At 38.1% G+C, this 13,265-nt stretch overlaps 1 protein-coding gene and 1 pseudogene across 4 annotated transcripts in view; both read right to left on the reverse strand.

The window, feature by feature from the left end:
- LOC131838352 (chromatin remodeling regulator CECR2) overlaps positions 1 to 13,265 on the reverse strand; it is a 172,752-nt gene that overhangs the window by 54,721 nt on the left and 104,766 nt on the right. For all 4 annotated transcript variants that reach the window (XM_059184334.1, XM_059184335.1, XM_059184333.1 and 1 more), the window contains exon 2: positions 10,815 to 10,909. In XM_059184334.1, the coding sequence (XP_059040317.1) occupies positions 10,815 to 10,909 (95 nt within the window). The remainder of the gene's footprint in view (positions 1 to 10,814; positions 10,910 to 13,265) is intronic.
- On the reverse strand, positions 4,237 to 4,811 carry LOC131838353 (small ribosomal subunit protein uS8-like; annotated as a pseudogene).

The following is a 13,265-nucleotide window of genomic DNA, read 5'->3' on the forward strand; positions in this document are numbered from 1 at the left end:
TGCCTAATTTATAAATTAAACTTTGTCATATACATGGTTCAATAGGTTCAATGCTATCAACAGTTTCAGGCATCCACTGGGGGTCTGGGAACATATCCTCTGCAAATGAGGAAGGGTGATATGACCACTCTTCCTTGGTAATAAAACGAACAAATTCCTGAAAAACTTGAACTGCTATTTTATTCTAAACATCTCCCAGGCCAGAACAAATTCCTAAACAATATAAATAATATGAAGCCAAACCAAAGATTTGCACTGAATCCCACCGTGCTACCCGGAGACTGTTTAGACATATGTGAGAGCAAATATCACAACAGCATACAATGGGACATGTGTGGAAAAGAGGCTCCCATGACTCAGATACAGTTTTGTTGCTTAAGTTTCCTTGCAAGTTAAAAAAAAAAAAACAAATTGTACAAATGATAAAGTTCCTTTTACTTCAAAGATATTGATTCTGCATTGCAGATTAGTTTGAGATTTGAGCCCACAGATATAAGTCAGGTGGTTGTGAACCTGGCTGAGAAAATACTAACTTTTAACTAGCCTCTACCTGAAATTTTACATTCTGTTCAATTATGAAGGTAGGGGGAAAACAGTAGCATATGTATTTTTGTGTGTGTGTATGAAAAGAAAATATTTTCACATCACATGACAGGTACCATAAATATCTCAAGATAACCATTTAGAATCACGAATACTTAAAAGATTAAGATTTTTTTTTAAAAGGATTTTGTTTATTTATTTGACAGAGAGAGAGAGAGAGAGGTCACAAGTAGGTAGACAGGCAGGCAGAGAGAGAGGGGGAAGCAGGATGCAGGGCTCGATCCCAGGACCCTGAGACCATGACCATGACCTGAGCCGAAGGCAGAGGCTTAACTCACTGAGCCTCCCAGGCACCCCAAGATTAAGATACTGTTAAGAAATAAAGTCTGTTGCTAAAGCATATTAATGAATTAATAAAAAACACATTACTTTATCAAAAATTTGTTTTATTAAAAATTTACTAACCATATTTCAGTATAATTGGTCAAGCTGTAATCCTATGTATTTTGTGGTTTCAAGTCATATTCTGAGATGAGGTCAGGTCCACAGACTTTATTAGAATGCCAAAGAAGCATACAGCTCAAAAATAGTTAAAACTCCTTATTTTAAATGAAAACCTCTTTCTTCAACATTTTTCTTTTAAATCATTTATAGCATAGGGCTGTGGGTAAGAGCTGGAAATCTAGGATTACACCGCTAGGGACAAATCTGTGCTATATCAATTACCATCTGTGTAACCATAGACAAGTTATTTAACCTCTCTGTGCCTCAAATTCCTCATCCTTATTAGATGGATGAGAAAGGAATTTATATTAGACATTATAAGGATTAAATAAGAGTTACTGAAAAACATTTACAGCAGTGCCTAGGATATTAAGGATAAGCAGACAAGTATTCTTTCCTATATATAAGGGGATAAAAACCTCAGTTTGGAGAGCAAAATTAAGAACAAAGTGGGAGGGGAATGGTTTGCGGTGGGCCTGGTTGGCTCAGTTGGTTAAGCATCTGCCTTTGGCTCTGGTCTTGATCTCAGGATCCTGGGATCCAGCCCCACATTGGGCTCCCTGTTCAGCAGGGAGCTTGCTTCTCCCTCTCCCTCTGCCTGCCACTCCCTCTGCTAGTATACTCTCTGTCAAATAAATAACTAAAATCTTTTGAAAAAGAACAAATGGGGTTTTATGTGCCATTTAAAGGTTAGAATGAGTTACTGCAAACTAGAATAGTACTCTTTAAAAAAAGAAGTGTTCTAAAAACAGGGCCTGGCAAACTGAATTGTGGCCCTGAATGCCTTTTTTGTTGTTTTTTTAAACAGCCTGTAAACTAAAAATGTAAAAAAATTTCTTTTTTCTTTAAATGACTGGGGGGGGGGGGGGAGTCCAAACAACACTATTTTATTACATGTGAAAATGTTATTAAATACAAATTGCAATGTACATAAAGTTCTAAAAAATAATCCACAGCCATGATCAGCCATCGAAGTATTTATTGCTTTTGCACTAAGATGATGGAGTAGTTCTAACAGATCATATCATTTACACAAAGCCTAAAATACTTATTCTCTATGATTTTATAAAAAAAAGTTTGCTGACCCCAGTTTCAAAATGTGCAGAGCAAAGTAGGTAAGAGATGGAAAGCTGCTTGAATCAAAGTCTACCTTCCACCCAGCATATTGAGAAACTATGAGAATGTTTTTATATACACTGATATAATAAATTGATACTTATTAGTGGCTCCAGACTATTTTAAGGCTTCTCATAGATTATTTCATTTACTCTTCATGATAACTTTAGTGGGTATTTTTATCATCCTGAGAGAAATAACTGTCTTAGCTCTCTACAATAGGTAAATCTCAGAACCAGAAAGGGCAAGCATTCATTGGTCCAAATTTCTCTCTTTTTATGGGATGAGATGATTCAGAAAGCATGCATCCACTTTAGCTCCAAGTGGACACCGCTTGTGGGACAAAATGACTACCACCTTGGACAATTCCTTTCAATGGAAAAAGTAAAATCCATTATAGTGGTCTTTCTTGTCTGGGTGCTCATTATACAGATGTGTTCAGAAGGGGACTATTCAGTGAGCTGTATAAGTAGAGAACATAAAATTTTCTGTGTGTCTATTGTATACCAATAACAACAAGCTTTCTTAAAATTTATTTATTTGATAGAGAGAGAAAGAGAGAGCATAAACAGGTGGGAAGAACAGAGGGAAGGGAAGAGGCAGACTCCTCATTGAGCAGAGAGCCTGATGCAGAGCTCCATTCCAGACCCTGGGATCATGTCCTGAGCAGAAGGCAGACACCCAACTGACTGAGCTACCCATGCACCTCAATAATAACAAGTTTTTAAAAGGCTGAAGTCAGAGCGACACTCCAGAACAATTAATTCTGAATCTCGGGGCTGCCAGTTCCCAAATTTATTTGGTCATTCAGAAATATTTTTATTTCACCTGTATTTTAAAAACAAACAAACAAAAAATTACTGATTATGTTTTCCACAGTACTCCACCATCTTAAGGTAAGTTTAGCAGAATGTGGTTTGAAAAATGCTGGAAAACTGCTTGCCTCACTGTCCCAGTGCACAATAGCAGGTTCTGCTTTTTAAGGAACTCATCATCACTACTGGTAGGACCTGTACTGCCACACCCCGTACCAAAGTGCGAACACTAAGCTCCCTGGGCTCTTCTTCCTTCTATCCACCTGAGACTCTTTTTCATATTTTCCTTCAATAGCAGAAAAGTCAAAAAAGTTGCTTCTGGCAATAGGGAAGGGGAAAAACTGCTTTCTTCCTCATTACAACAAGTACTTGAAATTTTATGCTATTCAAAAAGGGTCTATTTTTTTTTTAAAAAAGAAATTAATCCCTCACTTCAAAATAAATCAGGTAGGAGTAACCGACACAATGTTGTGATAAGGAGGAGATGTATTTATAAAAGCTGCTGTAATTCAGCACTGTGGAAGGGAAGCATGCAATGCTTGCACTTGTCCCAAATACTGGCCTCTGTGCAGTCTACAAAGGTCGAAATTGTGGACAGGACGCAGAAGGAACAGATGACAGAAGGAAACTGGACATTTGCATGTGACTGCTGAGCCAACACAACTTTGATGAGAAAAATACTTCTGAAATACATACATGCTATTTTTAACTTCTAGGTATACTTATGTGGAAAATAAGACTTAGTTGGTACAGCTCAGCCTGTATGCCATCTCTCAGAAGGGGGTGGGGATGACCAATCTATACTGTATTTTATCACTTAAAAATACCAACAATCTGTATTTTTGAAACTTTATTAAGTTTTTAATTTTAATTCCAGTATAGTTAACATATAGTATAATAGTTTCACATGTACAATATAGAAATTCAACAATTCTATACATGACTGAGGACTCATCAATACAAATGTACACCAACACCCTTTACCTATTTCACCCATTCCTAACCTACCTCCCGGCTCTAGAAACCATCAGTTTGTTCTCTATAGTTAAGTGTGCTTCTTGATTTATTTCTAAATTTTCTGTTTGTTTATTTTGTTGCTTAAATTCCACAGATAAGTGAGATCAAATGGTATCTGTCTTTTTCTGACAGACTTACTTAACATTATACTCTGGATTCAGCCATGTCATTGCAAATGGCAAGACTTCATTCTTTTCTCCCCCCACTGAGGCATTTTACTTGCATGCTTGTTATTACATCCCTAGAAAAAGAACACCAGGATTTTCCCTCTTGTGTGTTTTCATCTTGCTTCTGCATGGTCCATGATGGCAGCTGAGGTTGTCAGTACAGTGAAACCAAACTGGGGTGGAGGGGTGGGAGAAGGTGGGAGCAGGTTATTCTGCTGTTTTTCTAGGGCTTGCAGCTGTACGTTAAATCTGGGGCTGATCACTCCACACGTGTTTAACCTGCCTGTGAAGTTCACAACAATTTCCCCAACTCCGTGACCATCAATGATTTCAAATTCACCAACATAACATGCTTCATCATCATCGTGAGAAACTGGATGATGACTTTGGAGCATGGACTCTTTTCAGCATTGTTAAGGCACTTGAGAGCATCTGCCAGGACATTCATGTCCACCATTATGGTGGCATAGGAAGATGGTGGAAAGTGTGTGTGTGTGTGGGGGGGGGGGGGGTCATTCCTTTTTAAAGGCTGAGTAATATTCCATTGCAGGTATATACACATCTCCATTATTCATTCACCGACTGATGAACACTTGGGCTGCTTCTGACATTTGGCTATTGTAGTGTATATATCCTTTCCCACTAGTGTTTTTGTATTCTTTGGGTAAATACCCACTAGTGTGATTATTACATCATATGATAGTTCTAATCTAATTTTTTGAGGAACCTCCATATTGTTTTCTAGAGAGGCTGCATCAGTCCTCATTCCCACCAACAGTGCATGAAGGTTCTTTTCCCCTACATCCTCACTAACACTTGATTATTGAAAAAATCCTTTTTATATTGTAAAAATTCCATAATTTTATATTAAGAAGAAAAAACACAAAAGGGTCTGGGTTACAGGCCTAAAATTCAGATTCTAATACTCAATCTCCTGCTCCTTCGATTCTTTGTACTTAATCTTGCTCATGTGGGAATTTTTCACCTTCTAACTAGCTACTTGACCTGGTAACTAAATTGGTACGTTTCCTTCCCTATAAAATGGGACCTTATTAATCTAGGAGATGACCTCATACCACTCTTCTTTACCTCACAATAAAAATAACATGAAATGAACACAAGTGAAAATATAATGAATGATGGGAAAAGTTGGCATCTATTTTAAAAATATTCTGCAGAATATGCATTCTATTCATACTAATTACTTTTATAGGAAACATTATCAAAGTACATACTTTTTCTGTAATTTATGGTTGAAATGAATGGTAAATATGAGAGAAGTAAAATTAAATAAGGAACAAGTTGGTTACAGACATTTACCCCCATTTACAATGGGGAAAATCAAAACCTCTCATTCATAATATATGACTCTTATATTTTTATATAATTCAAATATATATCATTCAAATACACACATATACTTATAGGATCTATTAAAACCAAATTATGATTATCCAAAAATGAATTAATTCTTCTGGTCCACAAGAAAAAAAATCTATCAAAAATACCTATACAATTTATGAAATATTAATAATTAAGGAAATGTTAATAAATACAAGCATAACTCTTACCATTATTCTTTAGTTCTGTTCTGGGAGACACAGTCAATACAATAAAAGCATGTATAGCAGGCAGTCTTTAGAAAGCCCAACATGATTTCTGCCTCCTGGTATTCATACTATTGTACAATCCCCTCCTTTAAGTATGACAGATGGTCTAAACAGAATATGGCAAAGGATCTCATTCCCATGATTATATCATATAAGAGCCTATCCTGGCAGACTAGAGCTATTTTCCTGCTGGCCTTGAAGACACAAACAGCTAAGCAATAAGAGGCCATGTGGCTGGCAAAGGAACTGTGGGTGACCTGGAGGAGAAGAGAGCAGCTCCCAGTCAACAGCCAGAAAGAAAATTAGGACCTCAGTCCTACAACCACATGGAGATGACTCTGCTATCAACCTGAATGAATTTGGGCTGCTCCCCAGTTAAGCCTCCAGATTAGAACACAGCCTAGACGACAGCCTGATTATAGACCTGCAAGAAACTGAACAGAGGATCCAGATGAGCCACATGTACACTCCTGATCTATAAAACTGTGAGATAATAAATGGATTTTTTAAGCTACTAAGTTTGGAGAAATTTGTTATGCATCAACAGAAAACAAATGAATAGATACTTGCCCCAGTCAAGCCTTGAGAGGACTATAGTCCTTAGTCAAGGTCCTGGGTACCCTGATTGCAGTCTCTAAGTAAAACTGTTAGACGCACCCAGCTAAGCTGTAGCCAGATTCTTTTTCATTAAAGGTTTTACTTATTATTTGTCGGGGGGGGGGGGGGTGCGCAAGCAGAGGGCAGCAGCAGGCAGAGGGAGAAGCAGGCTTCCTGTTGAGCAAGGAGTCTGATGCAGAACTCGATCCCAGGACCCCAGGATCATGACCTGAGCTGAAGGCCCACACTTAACCAACTGAGCCACCCAGGTACCCCGCTGAAGCCAGATTCTTTAAAAAAATAAAATAAAATAAAATAAAATAAATTTACAGACAGACATCACAAGTAGGCAGAGAGCCAGGCAGTGGAGTGTGGGGGGGAGGCAGGAGCAGGCTCCCCGCTGAGCAGAGAGCCCGATATGGGGCTCATGGGGCTTGATTCCAAGACCCTGAGATCATGACCTGAGCCGAAGGCAGAGGCTTTAACCCACTGAGCCACCCAGGCGCCCCTGATGCCAGATTCTTAACAGAAATTATAATATAATAATTTTTGTTGTTTTAAGTTGTTAAGTTTTAGAGTATTGTTATATAGCTGTGGATAACTAGTACAGCATGAAACAGACAAGAATACAAATACCAAAAGGAAAGAATATCAAATTAAAAATAATCAAGATCAATAAACTGTGTAGATACAAGATCTACACAATCCATACAGAAGAATATATTTCCAAAGTACTTATGAGTGGGATTCAACTCTTAACAGTGAAAAATATTAAAATAGCCAAGAATGTATCTGACCTAAATTAATCAAACTACACATTTTTATTGAGTAATAAAAAGAGCATGGGACGCCTGGGTGGCTCAGTTGGTTAAGCAGCTGCCTTTGGCTCAGGTCATGATCCCAGCGTCCTGGGATCGAGTCCCACATCGGGCTCCTTGCTCCGCAGGGAGCCTGCTTCTCCCTCTGCCTCTGCCTTCCACTCTGTCTGCCTGTGCTCGCTCTCACTCTCTCTCTCTCTGACAAATAAATAAATAAAATCTTAAAAAAAAAAAAAAAAAGAGCTTGAATAAAAAAAACAATCTCAATATTATGAAGAGGTCAACTCTGCCTAAATTTATCCATAGGTTCATTTGACTCTAATCAAAATAAGGGAGTATCTTATCCATGTGATGTGGTAACATAATTATTTTCTAGAAGAATGAGGAAGGAAGATTAAGACAAATTTTAAATCGAAGGATTAATGAGCAGGACTATCCTTAAAACCTTCAAATACAGTATAAAGAAATAATCACTCAAATATTATTAGTTGTTGTGTTCCAGACAATATCCCTACTGTTACGTATACACAATGTTACTTCAACCTTATGATAATCCAACAAGTACAGATACCAACAATAAACATGTTTTATAGATGAAAAACCTCAGGCACAGTGTCACAAAGCTAATGAATGTATTAGGGAGACATAGTGCGGTATCAGAGCCAAAAGAGACTGACAGGTACAATCTGAACCAAGTAGTTTCCAGCATAAGTAAAAAAGTAGGAAAGAAGAATATATATATATTTTATATATATATATATATATATATATATATATATATATATAAAATATATATATAAAGATATATCATATGCAAACAGGAATGGGAAGATTTATTCCATAAATGATACAACTTTAGCTATTTAAATCTTCGACCACAGACTGTCCCCTCTATCTCCACTGACACACATTGAAGACTGTAGATCCACAAGAGACAGGAGACTGTTTTATCCTACCAACACCCAGGGGCTGGCACGTTATAGGCAATGTTCAGTGCTGACAAAGGTAAAGGAGCACTCCTGTGTAAGAGTGAAAGAGAAGAACCTGGAGGAAGTCAGCCTTACAAATTTTAAATGGACATTTCTTTTCCCTGATCTTCAACATACCAGTAAAATGATCCAAGCATATTAACAAGAAGGTCACATATACAAAGATTACCAATGTGCCCAATAAACCCAAGATATTGAACATGTGAAGAACGATCAATGAAATTGCAAGTTAAAACAACTTTATACCTTCAGATTGGTCAAGATTAGAGACACCATGTCCCGTTACTTGCACCATCATAATAGTCCTTCACTCTGTCTACACCTCTCCTTTCTCCCCTGATTAATTTATTAGCCCCTGGTTTGTCTTCCTACTTTCCCTCTTGCCCAGGATGCTTACTTAAATATACAATCTGAGGACTCCCCTCCTCTCCTGGCTTTTATGTTGATACCCCCCAATTCTTACCTCAGCCTACAAACCTTATTAGGCTCCTAAGTCCTACTGTGTTTACTGAATTCCTTGAACTGAAATGTGTGCTGGAGACAGGTTAAAAAAAAAGACAAGGAAGGTAGGCTATGTGAACATAACGATGATGAGTGACAATCAGTCTCTGCAAGGGAGAGTAATCAGGAATGCTAAGTACTGAGGGAGACCAGACCCTACATGCCCTTCAGCCAATGGTGGTCTTCGTGGGTAGTAGCACACCAGTGGATATTTTCTAAAAGCTATAGATTGGGATTTGAAATGTGAAATCTCATTTTAGGTGTTGGCAACAAATCAAAATCTAACCTAGAGGGACCAAGACTGTGCCACTCAGACAGATCATGTTTCTGAACAACATGGGACCTTCTACTCTAGGCTCAGCTCTAAGGTTATCACTCCTTATACTTGCAAGTCTTTGGTGGTTTCCCTTATTCATTCATTCATTCACTCACTTATTTATTGTGCTTTATAAAATATAAGCACTGGCCCAAGGAAGCCCAAATATGAATGCTCAGTTCACATTTTCTCATCTAAGGTTATATGCTCTGTTGACACTCTATATTCTTACTTTAGAACACTTATCACAGTAAGTGGTAAGTAATATCATATTAAAGTGATAAGATATATAATTCTTAGTGGGCCTTCCTGTAAATGCCATGAAGGTCTTGAGAGTGTCTGACTGTTCCACCAGTACCTGCTACCCAGCAGATAGTGGGCAATGTCTGAAAGTTCAGGAAGATACCCTCATGCTGTGAAGATTCAGTGCTCAAATGAAGCAACCTCTGTGGTGGGCAGCCTGGTAAATCTATTTTAAAAATCTTAAATGGACATTTCTTCTAAGTGATCACCATTCCAGAAATTTAAACTAAGGAGATTATTCACTAGGTATACAAATCATTATGTCTAAGGAAATGCATTATAGCCTGTTTACAACAGTTAAAAGCTAGACACAAATGTCCAGCTACCAAATTGGATTCTTTGACAATTACATTTAAAGGAAAGATGGTTTAAGAAAAATAATGCAAGATATGAAAATATAAGTTTGTATCACAGTGTGACTCCAACTGTGCTTAAAAACCATATCCCACTAAAAGAATGGAAGAACTTAATTATCATGCTCAAGCAGTAAAACAATAGATGGATTTTCCACCTTTCGTCAATTCTTTGTCTAGCATAACCATCCCGGTATCCTCGGATAAAAAGTCATTATATTAACAAAGTGAGTCCAGGAACAATACCTCTCCCCTAAGGGATTCAAACTTTTACCCCGAAGAAAATGGGGTCTCATCAATCTCTTACTCATCTTCTAATGGCGAGTTTATTGCACATTTCTATTCGGCCTAGCTTCCCAGCCCTAACAGATACTAAGAGTAGATTTAACAGAGCAGAAGTATTTGGGATAGCATCTTTAACTATATGAAAAATAAACCTTCACACCCCAAACCCCTGCCCTGCTCGGCACTGCAGGGCTGAAAACTGGAAAACCATTTGTCTCAGCTTTTTAAGAGCTGGCTCTATATAGTTTCATCCTGCATAGAAATGTAGTAGCAAAGAAAATGTATTATCAAGTTAGGGTCAAAACAAGGAATGAGGCCCTATCAGGAAGATCCTTTATTTGTCTACACAAATAAAATTGTGCTCCAAACGTCTATACATGCTGAATGTACCAGACAGCTGTTTAGTTGGCAGTTATGGTGTGAGTGAGCCTAGAAGCTGCATATTAAAAATTATGCTACTGCATATTAAAAATTATGCTACTGGTTATGTGAACAACAGAAGATACTCAAGTGGTAGAAATGCAGTAAAGTCTAGCTATAATTTGTTAGGCAACATTTTACCAATACTGCAAGAGGCTGTAATTTCTGTAAAAAGCAGCAAGAAAGGTATATACTGAGAAGAAATTCTACACTGGATAATGTTAACTGGTGGCTCCAGGAGTAAGGGATATAAATTTGTCAGCGTGAAATAAGACTCAGGGATTATAATAAAATTAAAACTGAACTCCAGAATAAGCCAAACACAGAGCTGGGGAATCCATATGTAAATACCATTGGCAAATGATCAGTGATGGTTTGTTACAGGAGACAGGAAAACTCAGTGCACCTGGTTAATTAGTTCTTGCTACATGAAAAGCGTAGTAAAATCAGGATTACTCACGTGATATCCCTTCGTTGATAGCAGCCCTGAAGCAGGCAGGCAATCAGGTCACTGATAAACTCTACATCATCTCTGTGAAGAGCTGCTTCTAACTCCTACAGAGCAGGAAGAGGACAGAGAGACTGAGATCAAACACAGATTTCTTAAAAATCCACCTTTCCCAGCTTCCTATCACCCACACCATCAACATCACTCTCCAAGCCACCACGTGGTCAGTGTAGCCAAACTGCTTGCAATGGATAAACTCTGCCTTTCTAATCCCAGTTACTGCTAGAAGAGCAACTGGTTCAACTTCTTGTTTTTCTAAGAAAAACTCTTGTTTTCCCCATTGTTCTATTCCATTTTTCTGCACACCAGAAGAAACACACATGTATCTCTTTTTATAAGTCACTGCTAGCTACATAATTATCAAAGAGCTTAACTTATATAAATATGTTATAAGGCCTTCTACTTTAATGGCAAGAGAATAAAGTAGCAAATAACAAGATTGATTAGAAAGTATTCTTCATTCTTCTACAGTTTTAATAGGTAAACCCCCCGCAACTGCTTTAAAGAACCACTCTATTTATTGAAAAAAGCACTAGTAGTGAGCAATAGCTAGCAATTCTTATTTTGAGGATGCTCCTAATGATAGGAGATTGCTAGAACTGAGATTAATCTTACATCATCTAGAGAGAAGTGAGGTAATTGTAATGGTTTAATCCTAGGTGAGATGTATTTGCTTTCCTTGAGATTCAAGCAGACAATGCCAAAGATTTAGCTCGTATTTAGCACAGTATTCTAAAAAAAACCAAGTTGAGAAGGAGCTACTGGGACAAAAAGCGACAGTGGGAAAATTTAGGAGATCCTGTTTCTTTTTACAATCTCCCATTCTAAACCAGTATTTTCTAAGATGATGGAATCTTTTCCAAGTCATCAACTCTTGAGATACAAAATCTGCCCACACTGTTTCAACCAGGATGCTATCTTCTGCATGTAAGCCATTTTCCAAGGGTCTGCTCTGCTTATTGTTTGAGTGGCTCATAACTGGATCTATAATCACAGAAAAACCAAACTCCGAAAGCTCATATTAATGGTTCTAAAAGCATGAGGTGTGCATAAGAAACAATTTCTGACCTAAACACCAATGACACGGCAGTACATCCTTAACAGAGGAGCCTGCTGCTACTATAAAAATATTAAAGTTTTTCTAATGATAGTAAAAAACTAATTCTGTAAAATAATTTTGTAAGTTATTTTATTTTAAAGCTTTTATTTATTTATTTGACAGACAGAGATCATAAGTAGGCAGAGAGGCAGGCAGAGAGAGAGAGAGGAGGAACAGAGAGCCTGCTGTGGGGCTTGATTCCAGGACCCTGGGACCATACCTGAGCCGAAGGCAGAGGCTTTGACCCACTGAGCCACCCAGTGGCTTACAGGTGCCCCTGTAGTTATTTTATGGTTCCATGTGTTATTTTATTTTTTAAAACTCCAGAGTTGGTAAGCACTCACTCTAAAACCTGTTCAAAAATAGAGACGGCTTGGCGGCATGATCGGTGAGGTGTAAGACTCTTGGTTTGGACTCTGATAGGGATCTCAAGGTCCTGAGATGGCGGTGTGGCAGTGGGCTTTGTGTTCAGCAGGCAATCTGCTTGTATTTCTCTCTGTCCGCTCCCCACACCCTGCCTGCCCAACCTTGCACGCTTTCTCTCTAAAATAAATAAATCTTAGGGGTGCCTGGGTGGCTCAGTCGTTAAGCGTCTTGCCTTTGGCTGAGAGCCCTGCACTGGGCTCCCTACTCAGCAGGAAGCCTGCTTCTCCCTCTCCCACTCCTCCTTGCTTGTGTTCCCTCTTCACTGTGTCTCTGTCAAATAAATAAATGAAATCTTAAAATCAATCAATCTTAAAGAATAATAAAACCTTCATAGGACAAAATACTGCTAAGCATACTAACTGACACAAATGAGCAAAATACAAATTACCCTCAGGTAGTTCACCTGAAAAGGTTCATACTGCCTTAAAAGCCCAGGAGAATGAAGCTCAAAATCCAAAGGGTAGACTGAGGCTTGCAAACATTCTGCCTTCCTTAACTACAAACTTGAGAATTAGAACACATCTTAGCAATGGTTCTTATTCTTCTGTTAGTTTATTAATTCCTTTTGGCAGACTTCTTTTCTACATTTTAGTTAGTAATTACCCAGAAAGACAAGAAACTCTACCAACCAGAGATAACAAGAACCTGAACTATAATTAGCCAGAATTCATTCATTCATCCAATATTTACTGGGTACCCACCCTACCTAAGATAATATAGTAGTTCCTAAGGGCTGAGGAGCTTAGTTTAGTTTGGAGAGATAAGAGTACAAAAAAAGATAGCCAAACCAACTAATTAGCACTGTTAGGTACAGAAAAGGTGCTATGGGGCAACAGGGATTGAGAAAAGGACTCCTCCTGGCTGTGGAAAGCCTAAGA

This window comes from Mustela lutreola, chromosome 8 (genome assembly GCF_030435805.1).
Source record: "Mustela lutreola isolate mMusLut2 chromosome 8, mMusLut2.pri, whole genome shotgun sequence".
In the NCBI taxonomy this organism is placed as follows: Eukaryota; Metazoa; Chordata; class Mammalia; order Carnivora; family Mustelidae; genus Mustela; species Mustela lutreola.